Source organism: Pongo abelii, chromosome 1, assembly GCF_028885655.2.
Source record: "Pongo abelii isolate AG06213 chromosome 1, NHGRI_mPonAbe1-v2.0_pri, whole genome shotgun sequence".
NCBI classification, from domain to species: Eukaryota; Metazoa; Chordata; class Mammalia; order Primates; family Hominidae; genus Pongo; species Pongo abelii.
The window spans coordinates 90,060,501-90,087,913 of NC_071985.2; the positions used below are offsets into that span (position 1 = coordinate 90,060,501).

General features: G+C 40.0%; 2 protein-coding genes across 4 annotated transcripts in view; one reads left to right on the forward strand and one right to left on the reverse strand.

The window, feature by feature from the left end:
• The window catches only part of COPA (COPI coat complex subunit alpha), a 53,513-nt gene that overhangs the window by 20,012 nt on the left and 6,088 nt on the right, over positions 1 to 27,413 (forward strand). Inside the window, exons 9-23 of one of the 3 annotated variants that reach the window (XM_009241836.4) lie at positions 9,274 to 9,409; positions 10,234 to 10,316; positions 11,403 to 11,553; positions 13,145 to 13,211; positions 14,220 to 14,295; positions 16,148 to 16,230; positions 16,892 to 17,031; positions 17,604 to 17,689; positions 17,806 to 17,944; positions 23,537 to 23,699; positions 23,808 to 23,954; positions 25,042 to 25,231; positions 25,353 to 25,448; positions 26,641 to 26,729; positions 26,931 to 27,054. In XM_009241836.4, coding sequence (XP_009240111.2) covers positions 9,274 to 9,409; positions 10,234 to 10,316; positions 11,403 to 11,553; positions 13,145 to 13,211; positions 14,220 to 14,295; positions 16,148 to 16,230; positions 16,892 to 17,031; positions 17,604 to 17,689; positions 17,806 to 17,944; positions 23,537 to 23,699; positions 23,808 to 23,954; positions 25,042 to 25,231; positions 25,353 to 25,448; positions 26,641 to 26,729; positions 26,931 to 27,054 — 1,770 coding nt within the window. 3 annotated transcript variants of the gene reach the window in all.
• Positions 4,896 to 6,100, reverse strand: LOC100440756 (small ubiquitin-related modifier 1). Its single transcript, XM_054527023.2, has 2 exons — positions 5,674 to 6,100; positions 4,896 to 5,224 (listed from the first exon to the last, which is right to left on the reverse strand). Exon 1 carries the CDS (start codon positions 5,977 to 5,979, stop codon positions 5,674 to 5,676), a length of 306 nt encoding a protein of 101 aa, XP_054382998.1. The 5' UTR covers positions 5,980 to 6,100; the 3' UTR covers positions 4,896 to 5,224.

The window sequence follows — 27,413 nt, forward strand, 5'->3', positions numbered from 1 at the left end:
AAACTGCCAGCCAGCAAGGTAAAGTAGCCAGGTCTTCTGGACTCTGACTTATTTTTCTACCTTAGGTGATTAATTAATGCTAATCCCAGGAGCATAGAAATTATTTATTTTACAAATAAAATATATCATCTTTACAATTTTTATGTGTACAGTTAAGTGGTAATAAATATATTTATATTCTGTTTTCCTCCCTTCATTTCCTCCTTCACCCTCCTTCCCAGTCTACTCTCGATCTTAATAATATCCACTTTTTAGCTTCCACATATGAGTGAGAACATGCCATATTTGTCTCTTTGTTCTTGCCTTCACTTGACATAATGGCCTCCAGTTCCATCCATTTTGCTGCAAATAACAGGATTTCATTCTTTTTTATGGCTGAATAATATTCCATTGTGTGTGTGTGTGTGTGTGTGTGTGTGTGCACGTGTGCGTATGTAATTTTCTTTATTCATCCCTTGATGAGCACTTAAGTTGATTCCATATTTTGGCTATTGTAAATAGTGCTGCAATAAACAAACATGGGGATGCAGATACCACTTTGATATATTGATTTCCTTTATTTGGATATACATCCAAATTATCCAGCAATCCACCCAGTAGTGGAATTGCTGGATAATATGGTAGTTCTATTTTTAGTTTTTTGAGGAACCTCCATACTATTCTCCATTGTGACTATACTAATTTACATTCCCACCAACAGTGTAGGAGGGTTCCCCTTTCTCCATACCCTTGCCAGCATCTGTTATTGCCTGTATTTTTGATACAAGCCATTTTACCTGTGGTGAAATGATATCTCATTGTGGATTTGATTCGCATGTCTTTTTTTCTATATATATGTATATATATTTCAGCCTCTATGTTAAGGACACATTGATTTGCATTTCTCTGATAATTGGTGATGAGCATTTTGCCCAGACAATGTCCTGGGACATTCCCCAATGTTTTCTTCTAGTAGTTTCATAGTTTCTGGTCTTAGATTTAAGTCTGTAATCCTTTTTTGATTTGATTTTTGTGTGTGGTGAGGGACAGGAGTTTCCCAGTTTTCCCAACACTTTATTGTATGTTCTTGGCACCTTTGTTAAACATGAGTTGGCTATAGATTTGTGGATTTATATCTGGGTCCTCTATTCTGTTCCATTGGTTTATGTGTCTGTTTCTGTACCAGTACCACAGTGTTTTGGTTACTCTAGCTTTGTAGCAAATTTTGAAGTCAGGTAGTGTGACGCCTCCAGCTTTGTTCTTTTTGCTCAGAATTGCTTTGGCTATTTGGGGTCTTTTGTGCTGCCATATAAATTTTAGGATTTTTTTTCTGTTTCTGTGAAGAATGTCTTTGATATTTTGATGGGGATTACAATAAATCTGTAAATTACTTTAGGTAGTAATTTACCCTATCATTTTTACAATATTGTTTCAACCCACAAGCATGGAATATCTTTCCATTTTTGGGGGTCCTCTTCAACTTTTTTCATCAGAGTTTTATAGTTTTCCTGGTATGGCCCTTTCACTTCTTTGGTTAGAGTGATTCCTGGGCATTTTATATTTTTTGTAGTTACTATAAATGGGATTTCTTGATATTTTTTTCAGATTATTCACTATTGGCATATATAAATGCTACTGATATTTTGAGACAGGATCTCGCTCTGTTGCCCAGGCTGGAGTACAGTGGCTCGATCTTGGCTTACTGAAACCTCCCCCTCCCAGGTTCAAGTGATTCTCATACTTCAGCCTCTCGAGTAGGTGGGACTACAGGTGCACACCACCACACCTGGCTAATTTTTGTACTTTTAGTAGAGACGAGGTTTCGCCATGTTGGCCAAGCTGGTCTCGAACTCTTGACCTCAAGTGATCTGCCCACCTTGGCCTCCCAAAGTGCTGGGTTTATAGGCATGAGCCACTGCACCTGTCCATGCTACTGATTTTTGTATGTTGATTTTGTATCCTGCAGCTGGACTGAATTTATCATTTCTAACAGTTTTTTGGTTGAATCTTAGGTTTTTCTGAGTATATGATAATGTCATCTGTGAACAAGGGTAATTTTTCCAATTTGGTTGTCCTTTATTTGTTTCTCATACCTACTTGACCTGGCCAGGACTTCTAGTGTTTTGTTGAATAAAAGTGGTAAAAGTGGGCATCCTTGCCTTCTGGTCTGTAGAGAAAAGGCCTTCAATTTTTTCCCATTAAGTTGTAAGTTTATCATATATGGCCTTTATTATTTTGAGGTATGCTCTTTCTCTACCTATATTGATAATAACTTTTGTTATAAAGGGATGTTGAATTTTATCCACTGTTTTTTCAGCGTCTATTTAACTATCATATGGTTTTCGTTTTTGATTTTGTTAATGTGATATATCATGTTTATTGATGTATATTGAACCATTCTTGCATCCCTGAAATGAATCCCACTTGATCTTAGTAAATGATCTTATCAGTATACTATTGAATTTGGTTTGCTAATATTTTGTTGAGGATTTTTGCATCTATGTTCATCAGTGATATTGGCCTGTAATTTTCTCTTTTTGTGGTGTCCTTGTCTGGTTTTGTTATCAGAGTAATGCTGGCCTCGTAGAATTTGTTTGAAAATATTCCCTCCTCTTCCTTTTTTTTTTTTTTAAGAGTTTGAATAGGATTGGCATTAATTCTTTAAATGTTTGGTAGAATTCAGCAGTAAAGCAGTCAGGTCCTGGGCTTTTCTTTGATGGGAGAATTTTTATTAAAGCTTTGATCTAGGCACTGGTTTTTAGAAGTTTTTCTGTTTTATCATGGTTCAATCTTTTTTTTTTTTTTTTTTTTTTTTTTTTGAGTTGGAGTCTTGCTGTGTTGCCTAGGCTGGAGTGCAGCAGGGCAATCTCAGCTCACTGCAGCCTCCATCTCCTGGGTTCAAACAATTCTCCTGCCTCAGCCTCCCAAGTAGCTGGGACTACAGGCTGTGCCACCATACCCAGCTAATTTTTATGTTTTTAGTAGAGACAGGGTTTTGCCATGTTGGCCAGGCTGGTCTTGAACTCCTGACCTCAAGTGATCCACCTGTCTCCACCTCCCAAAGTGCTGGGATTACAGGCATGGGCCACCATCCCTGGCCTCATGGTTCAGTCTTTGTAGGTTGTATGTGTCTAGGAATATATCCATTTCTCGTGAGTTTTCTAGTATGTTGGCATGTCATTCTTGTAATAGTCTCTAATGATTCTTTGTATTTCTGAGGTCTCAGTTGTTATGTTTCCTTTCTTATTTCTGATTTTATTTATTTGGATCTTCTCTCCTTTTTCCTTAGTTGGTCTAGCTAACAGTTTGTTGATATTATCTTTTCAAAAAGCAAGTGTTTCGTTTCATTGATAGTCTATTTTTTTTAGTCTCAATTTTATTTCTGCTCTGATCTTTATTGTTTCTTTTCTTTTACTAATTTGGGGTTTGGCTTGTTTTTTATTTTCTAGGTCCTTGAGGTACATCATTAGATCGTTCATTTGGAGTCTTTCCTTTTTTTTTTTTTTGACGTAGGTGTTTATGTTATAAACTTCATTCTTAGTACTGCTTTTGTCATATCCCATAAATTTTGTTACATTGTATTGCCATTTTCATTCGTTTCAAGCAATTTTTAAATTTCCTTCTTAATTTCTTCATTGATCCATTAGTCTTTCAGGAACATGTTGTTTAACTTATATGTGTTTGTATTTTCTGAGGTTCCTCTTGTTATTGATTTCTAGTTCTATTGTGTTCAAAAAAGATACTTAATATAATTTCTATTTTTTACAATTTTTTCAAGCTTGTTTTGTGGCCTAAAGTATAGTGTATTCTGGAGAGTGTTCCATGTGCTGATGAAAAGAATATTCTGTAGCCGTTGGGTGAAATGTTCTGTAAATTGCAATTAGGCCTATTAGATCTAGTGTGTAGTTTAACTCCACTGTTTCTTTGTTAATTTACTGTATGGATGATCTGTCTGTTTTTGAGAGTGGGGTATTAGCTGTGCTACTATTATCATATTGTAGTCTATCTCTCCTTTTGGATCTATTAGTGTTTGCTTTATATACTTGGGAGCTTTGGTGTTGGGTGCACAGATATTTATAATTGTTATTTCCTCTTGCTGAATTGACCCCTTTATCATTATATAGTGACCTTCTTTGTCTCTTTTTACAATCTTAGGTTTGGTAGTCTGTTTTATCTGATATAAGTATAGCTACGCCTGCTCTTTTCTGGTTTCCAGTTTCATGGAATATCTCCCACCCCTTCGTTTTCAGTCTGTGTGTGTCTGTATAGGTAAATGGGTTTCTTGAGGGCAGCATATAGTCAGGTCTTCTCTCTTTATCGGTTTAGCCACTCTGTGCCTTTTAATTGAAGAATTGAGAGCATTTACATTCAGTGATATTATTGATAAGCAAGGACTTATTACTGCTGTTTTTTGCTTGTTTTCTGTTTTTTTTTTTTTTTTTTTTTTTTGAGGCTTCTCTCTTCCTTTTCTTACTGCCTTCTTTTGTGGTTAAGTGATTTTCTTTGGTAATATGTTTTAATTTAATGCTTTTTATTTTTAGTGAGTATATATTAATAGTTTTTGTGCTGTAATTACCGTGAGATTCACACAAAAAAAGTCTTATAGATAGAGTAAGGTATTTTAAAGAGATGACAGCTTATCTTATATCACAAACACAAGACCAAAAACAAAGGCAAAAACACACTCAGAAATTATACATTTAACTCCATTTCTGTTCCTGCCTTTTTGACTATCTCTTTAACATGTTGCTATAGCTATTATTGCTTTTGATAGATTTGTCTTTTGGGCTTCATAGTAAAGTTATAAGTGGATGCGTACCACCATTATAGTAATATAGTATTCTGGGTTTGTCTATGAACTTAATTTTACATCTTGGGTTTTATATCTTGAAAAATTTTATTTTTGCACATTAGTGTTTTTTTTTTTTTTTTACAAATATTGTTTATTTTAATGAAGCTGGTACAGACAATGTCCATTTAAAACCCATATCCCAGGCCAAAAAGTACAAATAAAATCAAAAAGAGCAGTGTTCTGTTGTATTCATTTCTGCATGTATAGCTTTATTAATTGCTAATGAAAATTAGAACTTTTCTGGGATCTTCTGACAAGATTTTTAAAAAATCTTAAAATGCCTTTTCTTCAGTGAAGCCATCTTTGGAGTTAGTCATTACTCTCACCTTATCTATCATCTTGACTTCAACCTGATATTCCTCTTCTTTTGGTCCAGACCCTCAAATTTTAAAAGTAGCTTCAAGTTAAGGAAAGGTCATTTTTCCACAGTTCAGTTCTCTGAAAAACTTCCATCTCCCAGTGAAAGTCACAGTCCAGGAGTAAAGTAATCACATGCTAGAACATCAGGGCCAATTGGAAAGTCATTATGAACACTTGCATTGGTCGATCTTATTTATCACCACAAGCCTGAAAATTCAATGTCCTGAAAAAGGTGGGCTCTCTGTGCACACGTAATTTTTAAAAAGGAGAGGGTAATATGAAGGGGACTGAGGCTTGATCACCAAAAATCAGCACAATGAACACAAACAATAATGAATAATGAGTACTAGAATTCAAATTACCAAATGTTTCAAAGAGATGGGGTGCCAGTTTTCAATTCTGTTTTGAACACCACATTACAAAAGAACTATTTTTAAAAATGAGAAAGGATTGAGGGAAAAGAAAAAAAATAAAAAGAATATCTAAACTGTTGAATGACCCCCCGTTTGTTCCTGATAAACTTCAATCACATCTTCTTCCTCCATTCCCAGTTCTTTTGGAGTATGATTATCAGCAATTCTCTGACCCTCAAAGAGAATCCTGAGTGAATTCATTGGAACACCCTGTCTTTGACAGTATGATTCTTTGAGTTTCTTGAGATGTGTTGTCATTTTCACTTTGAAGTGAATCTCACTGCTATCCTGTCCAATGACTTTGAGTTTAATATATTCCACTTCCTTCTTATCCCCCAAGTCCTCAGTTGAAGGTTTTGCCTCCTGGTCAGACATGATGACAGTGGCTTCACCCGGGGGTCTCCGCACAGCAGCGGCCTCGGGTAAGCAGAACCTCGCTTCAGGGTTTACAAATCCTTCTCCCTTCCCCACAGCACAACACCGCCCCTGCAGTAACTTCCGCTACCACATTAGTGTTTTTTTCTTTCAGATCGAAGAACTACTTTTAACACTTACTGTAAGATGGATCTGGTGGTGGTAAATTCTCACCTTTTGTTTGTATGGGAAAGACTATCTCTCCTTCATATTTGGAAAATAAAATAATCTTGCTGGGTACAGTATTCTTAGATGTCAGATTTTTTTTCTTTGAGCGCTTGGAAAATGTCATTCCTCTCTCTCTTGGCCTGTATAAGGTTTGCATTGAAACATCTATTGCCAGACAAATTGGAGCTCCTTTATGTGTTCTTTGCTTCTTTTCTCTTGTGTATTTTAGGATACTTTCTTTGTCCTTGACTTTTGAGAGTTTGACTTTTATATGCCTTAGGGTAGTCTTATTTGGGTTGGACCTGTTTGATGTTCTCAGGCCTTCCTGTACCTGGATATTTCTTTCTTCCTCAAGTTTTGGAAAATTTTCTGTGATTATTTCCTCGAATAAGCTTTCTACCCTTGCTCTTGCTTAGCTCCCTCTTGAAAACCAATCATTCTTTTTTTTTTTTTTTTTTTTTTTGAGACAGAGTTTCGCTCTTGTTGGCCAGGCTGGAGTGCAATGGTGTGATCTCAGCTCACCACGACCTCCGCCTCCCGAGTTCAAGTGATTCTCCTGCCTCAGCCTCCCAAGTAGCTGGGATTATAGGCATGTACCACCACACCCGGCTAATTTTGTATTTTTAGTAGAGATGGGGTTTCTCCATGTTGGTTAGGCTGGTTGCAAACTGCTGACCTTAGATGATCCACCCACCTCAGCCTCCCAAAGTGCTGTGATTACAGGCGTGAGCCACCACGCCAGCCAATCGTTCTTAAATTTGGTCTTTTGAGGCAATTTTCTGTATCTTGTGGTCTTGTAGGTGGTCTTTGTTCCTTTTCATTCTTTTTATTTTTTCCTCTGACTTCTTTTTTTTTCAAGACAGGGTCTTGCTCTGTCACCCAGGCTGGAGTGCAGTGGTACAATCTCAGCTCACTGCAACCTCCACCTCCCGGGTTCAAGTGATTCTCCTGCCTCAGCCTCCCAAGTAGCTGGTATTACAGGCATCTACCACCATGCCTGGCTAATTTTGGTATTTTTAGTAGAAACAGGGTTTCAGTATGTTGGCCAGGCTGGTCTCGAACTCCTGACCTTGTGATCCACCCACCTCGGCCTCTCAAAGTGCTGGGATTACAGGTGTGAGCCACCACGCCCAGTCTGACTGTGTATTTTTCAAATAGCCAGTCTTCGAGCTCACTGATTTTTTTCCTCCACTTGGTCCAGTCTGCTATTCAGAGTCTCTAATGAGCTCTTCGTTTCAGCAAATGTGTTTCTGTTTCAAGATTTCTGTTTGATTTATTTTCATTGTTTCAATCTCTTTGTTAAACTTCTCTGGTAAATTTCTTAATTGTTTTCCAGCCATCTCTTGGAGATAACAGTGTTTCCTTTAAACTACCAGTTTGAATTCTTGGTCAGAGATCACAAATTGCTGTCATTTTAGGGTCAGTCATTGTATTTTTGCTTTGTCCTTGTGGGGAGGTTATGGTTCCCTGTTTGCTATTGTTTATTTTGGGTATATACCTATGTCTTTGTATTGAAAGATGAGTTACTTATTCCAATTTTCTCTGTTTGGCTTGCTTTGGTTTTTATTGGATATATTTGCTTAGCAAATCTTTACTGCTAGGTCACTTCCTCCTCTTTGGCTTTAGGTGACACCTTAAGCCCAGGTTCACCTTGGCTTTAGTAAATGACCAGAGCATTGTCTGTCCTGAATGAGGAGGTCCCAAAGGGATTATCCCAGCTGTGTGTCAAGGCTGGCTAGAGATTCGTGTATGGAGAGACCTGTGGAACATACTTCCTGCAACGCAGTGCTGCTGAGCAGCCACTCTGATTTGGCGTCTCCTTTGGCCAAGTAACAGAGCAGAGTTTCTGGGGCTGGGTGTGATAGTCCTGCCTCCCCCCTTTCTCTCTGCCTGTCCTCAGGGATATTTCCCCTTTCAGGCAGTTGTAATGCCTCCCATGGGTTAAGTCAAGGTTAGGTCTCCTGCCAGGGCACCCAGGAAGATGGGGAAGGTAGTTGACCACCTCAGTCTCACTTTTTCCAGTGTAGAAACCATGAGTTGGGGGAGGGGCATTGCAGATGTGGAAATCAGATGCTCTTACCATCTGCTCAGAGTTTTTTCATCTCTCTGTGGCCCCAGGAACTGTCCTATTGTCATATTTGAGCTCTGGGTTGTTGCTGATGAAAATCTCAGCACTGTATATTTGTTTTGGGTTTTCTGTGGAGGGGAGTGAAGCCAGCTTGCTTCTCTACCACTGTTTTGGAACTGAAAGTATTCCTTCTTTCCCTTTTTTCCTGGGGTGGTACCCTTATTTTGAGGAGTATGAACATAGAATTCATCCATTCATTTGACAAATATTTATTGAGTACCTCCTTTGTGCTAGACTTTGTTTAAGGCTCTGGAGATACAGTGGTGACTAAAACAGATAAGACCCCTGTCTTAAGGAGCTCATATTTGTTATAAAATGGCAACTCCTGAAGTGGCAGGTCCCTGAAAAAAAGAAAAAATAACAAAAATTGTAAGGGCAACTAGGACAGTTGTTATCAGGACAGATAAAACAGGATAAAGGGATGGAGAATGATGAAAAAGAGGTGTTTGTTTTTTGAGACAGGGTCTTGCTCTGTTGCCCAGCCTGGAGTTCAGTGGCGCATTTACGGCTCTCTGCCGTCTTGACCTTCTGTGCTTGGGCGATCCTCCCCCTCAGCCTCCTGAGTAGCTGGGACTACAAACATGCACCACAACACCCAGCTAATTTTTGTATTTTTTGTAGAGATGGGGTTTTTTGCAATGTTGCCCAGGCTGATCTCGAACTCCTAGGCTCAAGTGATCCCCCTACCTTAGCCTCCCAAAGTTCTGGGACTGCAGGTGTGAGCCACCATGTCTGGCCAAGAGAAGAGGTTTTATAATCAATAAAAGGGTCAGAATGAAAGAACCAAGACATGTAAAGATTAAGAGACTTAAGTGAAGAAGATTGCCATATTAGAAAGAAGTTGGCAATTTAGCATTCTGTAATAGTACTTAGTTCTTGATTAAGAGGATGTCATATCTCCAAATCCTAAAGTTATAGTAGTAGGGAATTGTGATGACCTGATTCTTTTTGTCCTTCAGAATCAAAGGCATGGGAGGTTGATACCTGCCGGGGCCATTACAACAATGTATCTTGTGCCGTCTTCCACCCTCGCCAAGAGTTGATCCTCAGCAATTCTGAGGACAAGAGTATTCGAGTCTGGGATATGTCTAAGCGGTAAGGTAGTCATCAGTGTTGTGTGAACTTTCTCTTACTCTCTCTTTTAAAATTAGATTGGAATACTTCTTTATGTCTGTCATCATCTTCAGCATGTAGACAAATCAAATCATATATTATGAAAATTTGAAGAGACCTAGAGATCAGTCAATGTTTATAAGTTTTCCATCAAGTAGAAATCTCCGTGTGTATTATTTTTTGCCTCTAAATTTAAACATGTTTTCTTCTTCCCCCTTTCCCCAGTTCTGTAGCTAGAGAAGTAAGAAATGTGGAATGAGGCCGGGCGCGGTGGCTCATGCCTGTAATCCCAGCACTTGGGAGGCCGAGGCGGGTGGATCACGAGGTCAGGAGATCAAGACCATCCTGGCTAACACGATGAAACCCCGTTTCTACTAAAAATGCAAAAAATTAGCCGGGCGTGGTGGCAGGCACCTGTAGTCCCAGCAACTCAGGAGGCTGAGGCAGGAGAATGGCGTGAACCTGGGAGGCAGAGCTTGCAGTGAGCCGAGATCGTGCCACTGCACTCCAGCCTGGGCAACAGAGCGAGACTCCGTCTCAAAAAAAAAAAGAAATGCAGAATGAAAGCCATAAAATTATGCTGAAAAGGGGAGATCTATATATCATAATAATATGGTCAGTTTTGAAGTCTCCTCTTTTTGTTCCTTGGTAGAATTTATCACGACTACTGTTACTTAGGATATGCAGTTTACTCTCCTTGATTTACATTTTAATTAGCTTGCTGGCTTACCATTTAATATTCTTGTGTAGGATGGGCTGAGGATTCCTAGGAAATTAATGTTTTTCTTTTTGTGTACCTTTTCCAGGACTGGGGTTCAGACTTTCCGCAGAGACCATGATCGTTTCTGGGTCCTAGCTGCTCACCCTAACCTTAACCTCTTTGCAGCAGGTAAAGGGCCATTTTCTCTCTTTTTTCTTTGCTTAATTCAAAGTTTATAAGTCTTGAAAGGGATTATTAGTTTTGTCTCTAGTAAATGTATAGTAGGATGACAAGAAGAAGAAGGACTCTCAGAGCCACTTAGTTGAAGCTTTTCTCCTTTTTTTTCCTCCACTTCATATGTACATAAAATGATGTGTGGTGAAAAATGCTTGGAAGAAAAATTAAAGGTAAGGCAGATAGAGATGGATGAGTATGGGGACTGCCGCTTTATATTGGGTGGTTTAGAAAAGTGAAAGGGTATGAGGCAATGGGAACAGCAAATGCAGAGACTGTGTTGTGAGAGGTGCTTAGCATGTCACCATCACGTGCTAAGGAACACCAAAGAGGCCAGTTGGAGTACAGTGAGTAAGGGACTAAGTAATAGGTGAGGTCTGGCCAGATTGTGTATTGCCTTCTATGCCATGGTTAGAACTTAAGATTTTATTCTGAATAAATGGAAAGCCATTGGAAGGTTTTGGGCAGGAAAGTGACATGATCTGGTTTATATTTGGAGAGCAGACAGTAGGAGAACAAGAGTGGAAGGGTTTTCTAAGGGATGATGGTGCTAGTAGGGAAAGAGCAAAACATTTTAAAAAACAGAATCATAAAGGGTTTTTAAACTAACATTCATTTTTTCAGTAAATACTTTTTATACTCTTTTTATATGCTAGAGACTGAGGAAGGATGGAAATTATAATTTCTGCCTTCAGGGAATTCATGTTATAATGTGGGTGATAGACCTAAATGATTACAGTGCAGGATGATAAGTACTGTAATGGAGGTTTGTACAAAGCATTAGGGGAACACAGAAAAGGGCAGTGTGGATAGTGTCACTAAGTGTGGCAGTGTGAATAGTACTAGGAAAGGATTCGCAGAAAATTATTTAAATAAAGATTCCAAGAATTGTGAGAATTTAGGCAAATAAGGGATGCATTCAGGTGTTGTGTCTTTTATTAATAGCATACAGATATAATCTTCATCCTTATGTATCTCCAATTTCCAGGTTTTTTTCTTGCCTACAGCTTAATTCTTTCTCCTCTTCTCCCTGTCCCCCAGGCCATGATGGTGGTATGATTGTGTTTAAGCTGGAACGGGAACGGCCAGCCTATGCTGTTCATGGCAATATGCTACACTATGTCAAGGACCGATTCTTACGACAGCTGGATTTCAACAGCTCCAAAGATGTAGCTGTGATGCAGTTGCGGAGGTAAATCGGACTTGTTTCTTTCCTCCAAACCCTCTCATCTGTCACCTTGATACAACTCCCACAAACAAGACTTTCTTTCTTTCTTTCTTTCTTTTTTTTTGAAACGGAGTCTCGCTCTGTCGCCCAGGCTGGAGTGCAGTGGCACGATCTCGGCTCACTGCAAGCTCCGCCTCCCTGGTTCACACCATTCTCCTGCCTCAGCCTCCCAAGTAGCTGGGACTACAGGCGCCCGCCACCATGCCTGGCTAATTTTTTGTATTTTTTAGTAGCGACAGGGTTTCACCATGTTAGCCAGGATGGTCTCAATCTCCTGACCTCATGATCTGCCTGGCTCGGCCTCGCAAAGTGCTGGGATTACAGGCGTGAGCCACCGCACCCAACCTATTTATTTATTTTTAATTTTTTTTTTTTTTTAACGGAGTCTCACTCTGTCACCCAAGCTGGAGCGCAGTGATGCGACCTCGGCTCACTGCAACCTCCACCTCCTGGGTTCAAGCAATTCTCCTGCCTCAGCCTCCCAAGTAGCTGGGATTACAGGCGTGCGCCACCACACCTGGCTAATTTTGTATTTTTAGTAGAGACAGGGTTTCACTGTGTTGGTCAGTCTGGCCTCGAACTCCTGACCTTGTGATCCACCTACCTCGGACTCCCAAAGTTCTGGGATTGCAGGCGTGAGCCACCGCACCCGACCAAGACTCTTCTTTTAAATGACATTTTGGATCTCGTACTCTGTCACAGATGGAATCCGCATTAGATGAGCCCGCTCAGTTTAAACCCAATGAGTGAGGGAGGCAAGGAAGTGGTCATGAGTAGAATGATAGTTCCCTTCTTGAGAATGCTAGTGACCGTGTGGATGGAAAATCATTCTGCCACAATTTGCTGGGTCTCTTGCAAGCCAGAGGAAGTTTCTTGATAGAGTATGACCCAAACTGGTAACAGAACTTTTTGCCTTTATTTGTCATTTCTTTTCTTTAACTCTCCCTTGCTTTCCAGCAAAAAGCGCACAACTCTGAACCAGAATATATGTCCCTGGAAACTCTTAATTCTGAAGATACGATAACCTCTGGGATGCCTGGCAAAAGGAACTGTCCTTTTGAAAAGCCAGCTGCATCAGCATGCTGAAACATTCATGGTGGCAAACTTTGGCATGAGGTTTTGATAACCACCCTTTAGCATCATTACAATAAAAAAATGGGTTTATGTGAACACTCCAAGGGACAGGAGAAACCAGCCAGAGACAAATCACATTATGTTACTGTGTGGTGTCCACTGCAATTACGTGTAGGAATTTGTATCCAAGCAGGACCAGTCCCACTCACTACAGTTAGTGCTAACCCTACCTACCTTCTGTTGAATAATTTGACTTCTGTTATGGCTTACTTTTTAAAACTGTTTGTTCAAAACTGAGCTAGGGAAGTTGTCAAGCCTTAAAGGAAGAGAATACAATATTTACTCATTTTATTCCTGATTATAAAAGTGATGAGTATATAGTGTAAAGATTGGATAAGTAGGAAGTGTGGGGGTGATTCCTTTCTTCCTTCTATTCTTATGCCTCTTCCCTGTTTTCTCGTTTTTCTATATATATCTCTAGTGGTTCCAAGTTTCCAGTATTCAATATGTCATACAATCCAGCAGAAAATGCAGTCCTGCTTTGTACGGTAAGTAACCTGTGGAGCCCTCCTAGGTTCTCCTCATTTTCCATAGGTCTGTTTCTTATGCCCTTAGGGAATCTTTAATGGCTTCTTAGAAACTATTTAATGGTCATTTTGTGAGAGCTGACACAGTGATCACTCAGAGACTCAAATCAGGTAGGTTTCAGTTGTCATAAACATATTGAGCATTTGTGAACTGCGTATCTTTCATAAAGCTGAACTTAATGGAGCATCAGGATGAATGACCCAGATCACTAGAAATAATTTGAGAGAATGTTTAGACTATATATATATATATCCTATGGAAAGAAAATGTTTACCTTGATCTCTTCCTTTGGGTGAAAATAGAAGAACTATTATTTTGAGAGGGAGTTCGTGTCAGTGGGGTTGGCTTCAGAGTCATCAGTGACTCCTGTTTCTTGCAACAGAATTTGCAAAAAAAAAAAAGAAATGACATTCTAATTTTAGTGCCCTGGTGGCCAAGTGAAAAGGAATGAAGTTATATGTCTTTCCTCATATAACTATATTGTCTAATCTGTTCTTCTTTAATATCTAGCAGTCCCGTACTCTGACAGTTTTCTTGAGTGTTTTTTCTTTTCTTCTTTTTCCAATAAACATTTGCATTCCTATAGTGTCTTTTCTTTGATGTCTTTTTTTTTCCTTTCCAGCAGTTGAGTACTCAGTTGATGAGTCCTCAGGGTGGGGTACCAGAATATCAGGGTCCTAGTCTGTTAATTTGTGGAGTAGAGAGCATTTCTTACTTTCATTCAGATAATATCTGCATCTTTGGAGGATAAAGAAAATAAAGTGACATCAGTGCTGAGGTGTTTGGCAAAGAGCCCTATAATTCATAGATGTAGAAACAGTCAAATGCCCTCTGGGTAAAGGGTAAGAAAAGTATGGTTTCAGATTGGTGTCTGTGCAATGGAACTGTTTTCTCTGTCAGAGTAAACTGGAAAACTGGTATCTTGGGTGCTTCTCACTAACATTTTAATTTCCCCTTTTCTTCTACAGAGAGCTAGCAATTTAGAGAATAGTACCTATGACCTGTACACCATCCCTAAAGATGCTGACTCCCAGAATCCTGATGGTAAGTGTTCTTTTTGTCTACCCCACTCTGCTTCCAGCTCTCCTCACCCGCATCATAACTCCTCTTCAAGTTTTTCGCATTCCATCCCCAAGCCATGGCCACGTCACTCATGTCTGTTGGCAGGTGCTGCTGACAATTGCATCAGAGGCGACCATGGTGTGAAATATTCATGTTCCTCCTCCATTTTATTACCCCAGCTAGATATATATATTTTATAATTTGGTTATTAGAAACTCTCCATTTTCTCTTTCAGCACAGCATGTTATCCTAGTTTATTATCAGTTGATATGACTTTCACCCTGGTAGTTTTATTTATTTAAAAATGTGGTTCCAATCTTATAATGCCTCATCCTGGGACTAGGGATTTATACTGTCCCATCCACATCCAGATCCGATTTGCTTCCTTTTGCATGTCAAAAAGATGAGGCTGCTAACAGCCCCACACCCCATCTGGGATCCCAGGATCCAGCTGAGACTCCTGCCTACCTCTTCCATCACCACCATCCCTTGTTGATGTCCTTGTGATTATAACTTGCTGACAAAACATTCTCAGAATGGATTTGACTATTGCCTATGGTCCTTTCGGTGCACTTCCTCCAGCGGGTTTATGGCTAGTACCAGGTCAGAGATTTATTCTGCAGATGCCCACTCTTACTGGCATACTTTAATGATATTTTAGACCCCATCAACGGATTTCTGAGAAATAATTTTCTATCTCTGTTTCTTTTGTGGGTGCCACTGGGTTATTATTGTTGCTAATCAATCTCCTCTCTTTTAAATGTGTTCATAGTGAGAGAAAGAAAAGATATTTATTTGGTATCCATGAGTCAAAGTCTCCCTTATAAATTAGTCAGTTAAGCCATTTCTGACTAAATCTTATGGTTTGGTACCTCCCAACTCAGCTTTTTGCTTTTTTTTTTCCCCATCTGTGTTTACAATTAATAGAATTTAAAATATTTTGTTTTGTTTTATTACCACTTTTATTTTCTGTACTTCATTTTTTGAGGGAGATAATAATAAAGGAGCAGCCCAATGGTGGGCAACAGAGATGGGCTTGAATAATGCAGACTCCTGGCCCCTGGAAAATGGGAGTGTTGGTTTTGATAATAATTAGTTTCATAAATTGCCTGCCACTCCAGATGCCAGGGGCAAGACTGGCCAGCATGTTCTCTCCAGTTTTCTGCTGGTCTAATAGGTAAAAGAGTATTTTGATGCACCCTTATGTTTATCCTTCTACAAGTTTCCCAGAGAATGGAGTGTCCGTTTCAAAATTCTAATAAGCCACTGAACTGAGGAACATTTTGTAACTCTCTTCAGGGTGATAAGAATGGTCAGTTGACATTTACAGAGCAACAGCTTGGTTCTAAATACCACCCAGCACCAAGCTCTCCTGTCAAGATTTAGTTGGGAGTGCTCTGCCCCACCCTGCCCTACTAGGAAGTCTGCATTTGCATGTTAAAAGCAGCAGAGCAGCTGCATCCTGGGGAGGGGGTCCTATGACACAGGCTTGCTTTGCCGCAGCTTGGCCAGGGAGGCCCTGCTCGTTAGCTTGATGGAGTGTGCTGTCTCCCAAGATGGGCGGCCCTTCTGCCAGTACATGATGTTGGCTGAAATGCAACCACTTGGCCTAGAGAAAAGAGCCTTGGCAGGGGTGGTGGTTGGTGTTTGGAGGGGACTGGTGGGGAAAAGTCACTCAGTAATAGCCCCAGGTTATGGCTGAATTAGTTAGGAAGTAGCTCAACTGGCAAAGCCAAGATGGCATCCAGCAAGACTGGCAGCTCCATGGCACCCGACTATGTCACCTGCCAGTGACTCACCACATGCTCCCACCCTTTGGTTTTGTTCTTCTCAGCGCCTGAAGGGAAACGATCCTCAGGCCTGACAGCTGTTTGGGTCGCTCGAAATCGGTTTGCTGTCCTAGATCGGATGCATTCGGTGAGTTAAGACTAAAAGTAGAAACTAATTTGGGGAGTGTGGTGGCAGTGGCCTGTGTATTGCAAAATAAAGACCATTGTTTTTTCTGTTCTCCCCTGGGCAGCCATGATTCTCATGTATTGGCTGTACCTCTGTCTCTAGCCCTACGCTAAGCCCTCTTGGGGGAATGGCATTAAAACTGATTTGATTGGGTTGATGATCGCTGTGGCTCTGGGTTTAAGAACCAAGCTAAAGTCACTCTTGACTACAGGAGCCCAAAACGCATCAAATCTGAAATGCGTGGGCTGGATAAGATTTCCCTCCTTCTGCTGCCTCCATTGTTACTTGAAATGTAATAGGTCCAGCACAAGATAAAGCACTCTGAAGAAAATATTTAACAAAATTTAAGCCCCAGAAACAGTGTTTTCTCTCTCTCATTCATTGAGAAATTCACACTTTAGTTGGGACTTCTCAGGATGTCTTAGTTGGAGGAGAAAAAATATGTATTAAGGCCCTTAGAGAAGATCTTGGTTGGCGTGGTCTGTCTGCAGTGGTAATTGACATGGACAGGACAAAAAATAGTTAATTGAAGCTAAGGAACAATTGCTGAGGGACATCATCAGTTGTCATCATCATCTATACACACTTCTTCTCTTAACCCCATCTTTAATACTTATTGCAGCTTCTGATCAAGAATCTGAAGAATGAGATCACCAAAAAGGTACAGGTGCCCAACTGTGATGAGATCTTCTATGCTGGCACAGGCAATCTCCTGCTTCGAGATGCGGACTCTATCACACTCTTTGACGTACAGCAGAAGCGGTAACATATCAGGTGCCCCTAAGCAGACAGCCATGTAGTTGGGGAGAGTGGACATCTTTAGTGGGAACCTTTTTTCCCCAAGTGAGTTTGTCTTGTGGCTTGGCCACTTCTTGTGCTCCAAGACTCTTTGTAGTAACTTTTCCCTTCTGTGGTCACTCTCCATTCTGCACGTCCACACTAGCATTACACTGAGATTCTTGGTTATTTATCTGTTTTTACAGTACTTACCTGAACAAAGTGTGTTCTCAGAGCTTAGAATGAGAGAGAGACAGAGACATAGTTCCTACATTTAAAGGAGCTTACAGTCCAGTGGTGAAAACAGACATACACAGATTCCCTAATAATACAAGGAAATGAAGGAGAGGGGGTTGAGGAAGGGTAAGTGCACAATGTGAGCCAAAATGTTTAAGTCACTGAGCTACTATGTAGGAATTACATTAAGTATTTTATGTAATTAGTATTACATTAAGAAATTGGGGTTTACATTAATTAGAGGGTGCAGTTGACGTAGATCAAAGCCTGAGACAAGGGAAATAGATTCATTCGTGTTTGCACATCTCTGTCTATCTCAGGACTCTGGCATCTGTGAAGATTTCTAAAGTGAAATACGTTATCTGGTCAGCAGACATGTCACATGTAGCACTACTAGCCAAACACGGTGAGTCTTCATTATATCCACCCTGATTTAGAAACCATTCCTTCCCACCCCCATCCCTGCCAGTCTACGGCACTTACCCTATCCAACAGAACACTCATCCCCTTTGCCTCTTACAGCCATTGTGATCTGTAACCGCAAACTGGATGCTTTATGTAACATTCATGAGAACATCCGCGTCAAGAGTGGGGCCTGGGATGAGAGTGGGGTATTTATCTATACCACAAGCAACCACATCAAATATGCTGTCACCACTGGGTAAGTTAATTATCTGGGATACAGAATGGGAGAAGGCAGCTTCCTGAAATCACTGTCCTGTCTTGAGATGTAACTGAAGTCCTCCATGAATTTTCTTCATGGAAAAGCCTTACCTAGCATATATGTGCAAGGGGCATCAGAACATTCTTTTTTCAACTTTTTTAAAATTGAGAAATCGAAAACAAATATAGACAATTACATAAAAAAATAGAAAAACAAATAAGTTATGTAGTGAACATCAGCATAACTACCACCCAAGTCAAAAAACAGAACAGTTCTGGCACCCCAGAAGCCCTTTGCCATGTGGTCACAACCCTCCCTGTTTCCACCAAAAGTAACATTCTAGTTTTTACAGTAATTTCTTCCTTGCTTTTCTTTGTAATTTTACTGCCCTGTTTCTTAATATGATTTAGTTTTGCCTGGTTTTGCCTTCATATAAATGAAATCATACTGAATATATTATTTCATATTTTGCCCAATATTTTGTTTGTAAGATTCATCCATCTTGTAGCTCCAATGTATTTATTTTCATTTTTGTGTAATTATATGATTATACCACAGTTTGTCAATTCTACTCTTTTAAGGAATATTTGAGTGAATTCTAGTTTTTGGCTTGTATGAACAATGCTCTTAAACATTCTTTTTTACCTGTTTTCTGGGGTACATGTACATACATTTCTCTAGAGTGTATCCCCAGAATAGAATTGCTAGGCCATGGAGTGTGCATATCTTCACATTTATTAGGCAATGTGAAACTGCTTTTCTTTTTTTTCTGAAACGGAGTCTGGCCCAGGCTGGAGTGCAGTGGTGTGACCTTGGCTCACTGCAACCTCCGCCTCCTGGGTTCAAGTGATTCTCCTGCCTCAACCTCCCGAGTAGCTGGGATTACAGGCACACACCACCACACCCAGCTAATTTTTGTATTTTTAGTAGAGACGGGGTTTCACCATGTTGGCCAGGCTGGTTTTGAACTCTTGACCTTGTGATCTGCCCACCTTGGCCTCCCAAAGTGCTGGGATTACAGGCGTGAGCCACTGCGCCCAGCTGTGAAACTGCTTTTCAAAGTGATTGTACCAATTTGCATGCCCACCAGCTTGGTATAAAAATTTCCTTTTGGGCTGGGCGTGGTGGCTCACGTCTGTAATCCCAGCACTTTGGGAGGCTGAGGCAGGCAGATCACTGGAGGTCAGGAGTTCAAGACCAGCCTGAGCAACATGGAGAAACCCTGTCTCTCCTAAAAATAAAAAAAAATTAGCTGGGTGTGGTGGTAGGTGCCTGTAATCCCAGCTACTCCGGAGGCTGAGGCAGGAGAATCACTTGAACCCAGGAGGCAAAGGCTGCGGTGAGCCATGGTCGTACCATTGCATTCCAGCCTGGGCAACAAGAGCGAAACTCCATCTCAGAAAAAAAGAACAAAAAATTTCCTTTCTTGTCTTCTTGACAAGTTTGGTGAGACTTATTTTTGTCCATCTGATGGATGCGTAATGGTATCTCCTTGTAATTTTGTTTTGCTGTTCTCTGTTTCCTAATGAGATTGAGCACCTTTTCATCTGACCATCCAGTAGGATTTCCTCTTATGTGAATTCTATTCAAATCTTTAATCTATCTTATATTATCTTTCTTTTTTGCATGTCAGTCCTTTGTCAGAGCTACATGTTGCAAATATCAGTATCTCCTCTTTTGTAGCATGTCTTCTGATTTTCTTTATGGTATCCTTTAATGAACAGTCTTAATTTCAATGTAGTTGAGTTTATGAATCTTTATCTTTTATGGATATTAGGTTTCATCCTATTTTAAAAATATTTATTGACTCCCAAATCATAAAGCCATTCTTCTATATTCTTTTGTAAAAACATTGTAACTTTGCTTTTTATATCTAGGTCTATAGTCTACCTGACATTGATTGTTATGTATGGTGTGAGGTATAGAAAGCTCAATCCCACTTTTTCAATAAGGACACTCAATTGCCCAGCAGCATTATTGAAAAGACCACTCTTTCTCTATTGTTCTGCAGTCTCGTCTTTGTCATACATAAATCATGTTTTCAAAAGTGCAAGGATCTGTGGTCTGTTTGTCTGTCTCTGCTCTAATTCCACACTGTCTTAAATAATGTAGCTTTATGATAAATCTTCACATCTGGTACAACTTTTCCTTTGATCCTATTTTGTTTATTTTTTAAAAGTTGTTAGGGTATTTTCAAGTAAATTTTGCCTTTTCACGTAAGTTTTGTTGTTGTTGCTGTTTTGAGATGGAGTCTCGCTCTGTTGCCCAGGCTGGAGTACAGTGGCGTAATCTTGGCTCACTGCAACCTCTGCTTCCCAGGTTCAAGTGATTCTCCTGCCTCAGCCTCCTGAGTAGCTGGTATTACAGGCACGTGCCACCACACCCAGCTAATACTTGTATTTTGAGTAGAGATGGGGTTTCACCATATCGGCCAGGCTGGTCTCAAACTCCTGACCTCAAGCCATCCTCCCGCATCGGCTTCCCAAAGTGCTGGGATTGCAGGCGTTAGCCACCATGCCCAGCCCTTCATATAAGTTTTTAAAGTAACTTGTGAAATTCCAGGCCCGGCACGGTCGCTCACGCCTGTAATCCCAGCACTTTGGGAGGCTGAGGCGGGTGGATCACAAGGTCAGGAGATCGAGACCATCCTGGCTAACATGGTGAAACCCCATCTCTAATTTTCTAATTTTGTTGATATTTAGAAATACAGTTAATTCAATTTAAATACAATAAAATCAATTTAAAATTGATTTTAAGGAATCTTGCTAGACTGTTATCAATTCTAGGATTTATTTCTATTTCCTTTACAAATAATCATAGTATCTGTGGGTAATGACAATTTAGTTTCTCTTTCAAGTACTTATATTACTGTATTTTTCTTGCTTACTGCACTGACTAGGATCTCCAGCAATGTGGAATTAACATGATGACAGCAAACATTCTTGTCTGATTCCTAACTTAAAGGGTGAACTTTCAGTGTGTTAGAATTATGTGAGCTTACAGTAGATTTTTTAAATGTATATCCCTTTTCTATGAAGGAATTTTGCTATTTCTTTTTGCTAAGAGTTTTTTTTTTATCTTGAATGAATGTTGAATTTATTTATTTATATCTATTTATTAATTTAATGTAATTTAACTATTTATTTTTGGCAGAGAGTCTCACTCTGTTGCCCGTTGTGTAGTGGCACAATCTTGGCTCACTGCAACCTCTGCCTCCTGGGCTCAAGTTATCCTCCCAGCTCAGCCTCCTAAGTAGCTGGGACTACAGGAATATGCCACCATGCCCAGCTCATTTTTGTTTTTTTTGTAGTGATGGGGTTTCACCATGTTGCTCAGGCTGGTCTTGAACTCCTGGGCTCAAGCAGTCGGCCTGCCGTGGCCTCCCAGAGTGCTGAGATTATAGGCATGAGCCACCATGCCCGGCCCAAATGTTGAATTTTATTAAATAACTTTTCTGCATATACAGGTTGAGTATCCCTTACTTGACATGCTTGAAACCAGAATTATTTTATATTTCTGATTTTTTTTCTGATTTTGGAATATTTGTGTTACTGATTGAACATCCCACATCCAAAAATCTGAAATCCAAACTGCTCCAATGAACGTTTCCTTTGATTGTCATTTCAGTGCTCAGTTTTGGATTTTTGAGCATTTCAGATTTCCTGTTTGGGATGCTCAGCCTGCACTGGGGTAGTCATACAATTTTTCTCCTTTCATTGATTAATGTAGTGAATTAAATTTATTTTTTTTATTTTTTATTTTTATTTTTTTTTTTGAGACAGAATCTCACTCCAGGCTGGAGTACAGTGGCATGATCTCAGATCACTGCAACCTCCACCTCCCAGGTTCAAGCAATTCTTGTGCATCAGTCTCCCAAGGAGCTGGGATTATAGGCGTGAGCCATTATGCCTGGCTAATTTTGAATTTTTAATAGAGATGAGGTTTTGCCATGTTGGTCAGGTTGGTCTTGAACTCCTGACCTCAGGTGATCCGCCTGCCTCAGCCTCCCAAAGTGCTGGGATTACAGGCATAAGCCACTGTGCCCAGCTGATTTTTTATAAATGTTAAATCAACATTATATTCCTGATGTAAACCTAACTTGGTCTTGATATTTTTACCCTTTTCAAATATTGCTAGCTTTAGGTTGCTAATATTTTGCTTATGTTTTCACATATTTATAAGTGAGATTACCTGTAATTTTCCCTTTTCTTACTGTCCTTGTTAGGTTTTAGTATCAAGGTTGTATGAATTTCATAAAGCAAAATAATGTATCTTTTTCTGTTCCCTCAATGAGTTTGCATACGACTGGAATTAATTCTTCCTTGAATATTGGTTAGAATTTGCCCTTGAAGTCATATGGACATAGGACTTTCTCTATGGGAGGATTTTAAAAATCTGATTCAGTTTATTTAGCTATTATAGGACTATAGGTGTTTTCTATTTATTTTTGATTCAACTTTGGCAAATTTTATTTTTTAGGAGTTTGATCCTTCTATTTATTTATTTTGAGTCGGAGTCTCACTCTGTTACCCAGGCTGGAGTGCAGTGGTGCGACCTCGGCTCACTGCAACCTCCGTCTCCCGGGTTCAAGTGACTCTCCTGCCTCAGCCTTCCGAGTAGCTGGGATTACAGACATGCACCACCACGCCTGGCTAATTTTTGTATTTTTAGTAGAGACAGGGTTTCACCATGTTGGCCAGGCTGGTCTTGAACTCCTGGCCTCATGTGATCTACCCGCCTCGGCCTCCCAAAGTGCTGGGATTACAGATGTGAGCCACTGTACCTGGCCAGTTTGATTCTCTTAAAAAGTTACATCTTTATTCTGCAAGATCTGTAGTGATATCCCCTTTTTCATCCCTATTGTTTTCTTTTCTCTGAATTACCCTCATGAGAGGCTTATCAATTTTATTCAAGTTTTGCCTTCATTGAACTTCTCTACTGTATTTTTGTTTTTTATTTAATTTCTACTATTGGCTTCATTATTTTCTTCTAAGTACTTTCTTTGGTTTAAAAAGAACAGTAAATTTTTTAAGATGAGTGCTTGTTAATTTTTAGTTTCTCCTAATATATGCATGTAGAACCCAATAATTTTTAGTATTTCTTCTAATGCAGTCTGTAAATTATCTGTCAAGTGTTGCATTAGCTATATTGACAAACTTCAATTTGCAATCTATTTATTATTATTCAGTTCAAAATACTTTGTTTTTTATTATTTCTTTGTCAGAACTCTTCACATCTACCTCTCTTCTACTTTCAGTTATAGATTATAAAGGAGTTACCTGTCCATAATCACCTACTGATTATATATCAGAACTTAAGATTTAACTTTTAGGTCTTGATTCCTATAGCCACGTCTGTTACTCATCTTCTAGGATAATAGCATATAAAGATCATGCCATCTACCCCATCGTAGAAAGAATACGATAAATTTGGCATTTAGTTCTGCTCTTTTTTGAATCACTTCCCATCTATATCATTGTTCAAATGGCACTTGACAAAAGACCGTTTCCTAGGTTTGTTCCATTTCTTCACAGGGTGGATTTTCCCTCTGACTTACTGAAAGTTGTGCCCTCTACCGTCTGTTCTTAGGGACCACGGGATCATTCGAACTCTGGATTTACCCATCTATGTCACACGGGTGAAAGGCAACAATGTATACTGCCTAGACAGGGAGTGTCGTCCCCGGGTACTCACCATTGATCCCACTGAGTTCAAATTCAAGCTGGCCCTGATCAACAGAAAATATGATGAGGTATGAAGTGAGGATGCAAACTAGAGTATTAAGAGAGGCAGCACTCTTTTTTTTTCTTTTCCTGTAAGTGATGTCTACTTCTTGCCCAACCCCACCCCAAATGTCTAGGTACTGCACATGGTGAGGAATGCCAAACTAGTTGGCCAGTCTATTATTGCTTATCTCCAGAAGAAGGGCTATCCTGAAGTGGCACTGCATTTTGTCAAGGATGAGAAAACTCGCTTTAGTCTGGCACTGGAGTGTGGAAACATTGAGGTGAGAGGAATATGGTCATCAGCCCCATATTGTCTCAGAGGTGAGAGGGTTAGACTGCCATTGGGAGGGCATTATTCTCGGCTTGCTTCTTTAGCCAGAATAATGAAATTTGGGATTTTTTTAGTTGTTACATTGAGCTATCTTCCTGTTGCTATTTGCCCATCTCTACTTTTACCTGCCTCTGCTTCTGCCACAGCATTTCTATTTTTGTCAACCTCAATTAGTGTGAATTCAGTAACTTCTAGGATAAAAGCAAGATGGCATGGAATTTGAAAATCTTATTATTTCCTTGACATTTGATCTTGCTGACTGGCTACTTAGATGAAAGAGTACCTACTAAGCGTTGGGGCCTAGAATGTATAGGCATTGTTTTCTAAGGCGAAAAGGGCTTAGGAAAACATTTTCCAGTTCTGAACTTCTTCCTAGTAGTATTTCTTCTGTCTTTGCTAAAGCCCCTGTGGATCTTCAAACCTGGCAGGTAGGAAGTAACGTAGCTAAGCAAGAACTGGCTCTATGGAATCAGCAACTGCTAGGTGGTTTTGTTGTAAAAGTAAATTTCTGAGGAGGAAAAGGATAATGTGATGTGATTATTTCCATCTCTGTATCCAAAGGAGTCCTATGTGTTCACTGGATTTTCTTTTTCTTTTTTTTGAGGCGGAGTCTCGCTCTTGTTGCCCAGGCTGGAGTGCAATGGCATGATCTCGGCTCACTGCAACCTCCGCCTCCCGGGTCCAAGCGATTCTCCTGCCTCAGCTTCCCGAGTAGCTGGGACTACAGGTGCGCACCACGATTCCCAGCTAATTTTTTTTGTATTTTTAGTAGAGACAGGGTTTCACCATGTTGGCCAGGATGGTCTCGAGCTCTTGACCTCGGGATCCGCCTGCCCTGGCCTCCCATAGTGCTGGGATTACATATGTGAGCCACCACACCCAGCCGATTTTCAATGGAATTAGACTAAAAGCTAGGAGTAATTGAAAGTATAGGAAGTTCTTTGGGAAATTTATATAGACGCAGATGCTTTGCAGAGTCCTTGGTTTTGAGTCACGTTGTCCTTCAACTTGTTAACACAACCCTGGGGATTCTTTAGATTGCTCTGGAAGCAGCCAAAGCATTGGATGACAAGAACTGCTGGGAAAAGCTGGGAGAAGTGGCCCTGCTGCAGGGGAACCACCAGATTGTGGAAATGTGCTATCAGCGTACCAAAAACTTTGACAAACTTTCCTTCCTGTATCTTATCACTGGCAACTTAGAAAAACTTCGCAAGATGATGAAGATTGGTGAGGCCCTCAAACTAAGGATGGGAAGAGGGGTTCTTGGGGGAAGGAGGAAGGTGAATAAAGGAGAAAGATAACTTAAGAGAAAAGACCTAACTTGGTGTCTCTTACTTACTTGGTACAGCTGAGATCAGAAAGGACATGAGTGGCCATTATCAGAATGCCCTATACCTGGGTGATGTGTCAGAGCGTGTGCGGATCCTGAAGAACTGTGGACAGAGTAAGTATCCGGGACTTGCCAGCTTTTTTAGGATCTGAGGAAGTATTTTTCTGTTTTTGTTGAGTTAATCCGTGTATAGTGGTGAGGGATTTCTCTTTATTGTGCATTTTTTTTAGGAGAGACAACATGCTTCTACTGTGCTTAGAAGATTTTCTTCAAAGCCAAAGGGAGGTGCAGCCAGAAAATTCAGTCCAGTCAAACACCCTTAGGAGAATAGTTATTCATGGGGGAGATAGGAGGTTTTAAAAGGTCTTGAGCGGACGCCCTAGTAAATGCACTTGGTTGGATGCCATTAGAATTTTATTCTTTATTTTCAGTTTGGAGGTTTCACTTATTTATTCATGTATATAGTCAAGGGATATTTTTTGAGAACCCACTATATACCAAGCATTATATTAGCATTTGAGATACATTAGGTAACAAGCAAGGTGAAAGATGAGGTTTGGACCAAGGTGCTAATAGTGGAGGGGTGAGCAATGGTCAGATTCAGGATATATTTTGAAGGTAGAAACATGACTTATTGCAGTAACTAGATTTGAGATGTAACAGAGAGGAGTCAGGGATATCCAAGGTTCTCAGCACTGATAGATAGGTCTCAAAGATAAGCAGCTATATTAGTTCTCTATTTCTGTGTAACAGATTATCCCCAAATTTAGTAGTTTAAAACCACAAACATTTATTATTTCACAATCTGTGGCATGGCTTAGCTAGGTGTCTCCAGCTTAGGATCTCTCATGAGGCTACAGTCAAAGTGTTGGCCAGAACTGCAGATATCTGAAGACTCACCAGGGAGAGAATCTACTTCTGCACTCACTCAATGGCCATTGGCAGCCCCCATGTCCTTGGTCCCTGTTGTCTAAGAAACATCAGTTTCTTTTCGTGTTGACCTCTCCATAAGAGTTTGTAACGTGGTAGCTAGTTTCCCTTACAGCAAGTGAGCAAAAGAGGGCACCCCAAGATAGAAGCCACAATCTTTGTAACCAGATCTAGGAAGTAACATCCCATCACATCTGCCGTGTTCCATCCATTAGAAGCTATTTAGTAGGTCCAGCCCACGCTTAAGAGGTGGGTATTTTGCCATAACTTGAATACCAGGAGTCAGGGATCACTGGGGGGCCATTTCAGAGGTTGCTTACCACAGCAACATGCATTTGGAAATGTACCTATACCACAAAGTCTGTTTTCTCTACAGAATCCCTGGCCTATCTCACAGCTGCTACCCATGGCTTAGATGAAGAAGCTGAGAGCCTAAAGGAGACATTCGACCCAGAGAAGGAGACTGTGAGTCTTTATTTACACGATTGTCTCTTATTACAGGATGAATTCTAAGATCTTAGAACAATTTAAAATTATGAATGTCACTCTCCCACCTGGTTACCAGGAGAGGCAGAGAAACAAATGAGATCAAAGGCGGCTCCATAACTTTCCTTACGTGACTTCCAAGTGCTATTTGTTTTTAGTCTCTTTTCTTCTACTATTCAGATCCCAGACATTGACCCTAATGCCAAGCTGCTCCAGCCACCTGCACCTATCATGCCCTTGGATACCAATTGGCCTTTATTGACTGTATCCAAAGGATTTTTTGAAGGCACCATTGCCAGCAAAGGTAAGTTCCTATTTCTCCCATGGCACTTTTGTTGTTTGTTTTGTGAAGAACTGTCCTAGAGAATACCATTAGCATTTAGTTTAATCTGTCCTTTTTTTCTGCATGAAGCCTAATGGAATATTGAAATGCCAGTCATTTATGGTGCAGTCTTAAAAACTTAAAATAGCATTTTCAGGTCATTAAAGAAAATTTGGAAAATAGGGAGAAGAAAAGGGATCCCTCTACTACCATCAGTAACTTCGGTTAATATTTTGGTGTATTTTCTTAGGTTTTACTATATATGTAGTCATGTTCTTTGTTCAGTATTTTATCATTCATGACATACAATCTTAAAGGTACTAATTCAACTACCTGTAATT

What these genes read in the sequence shown, in the direction of transcription:
- LOC100440756 (XM_054527023.2), bottom strand. Translation starts at nt 5,979, where the DNA reads ATGTCTGACCAGGAGGCAAAACCTTCAACTGAGGACTTGGGGGATAAG.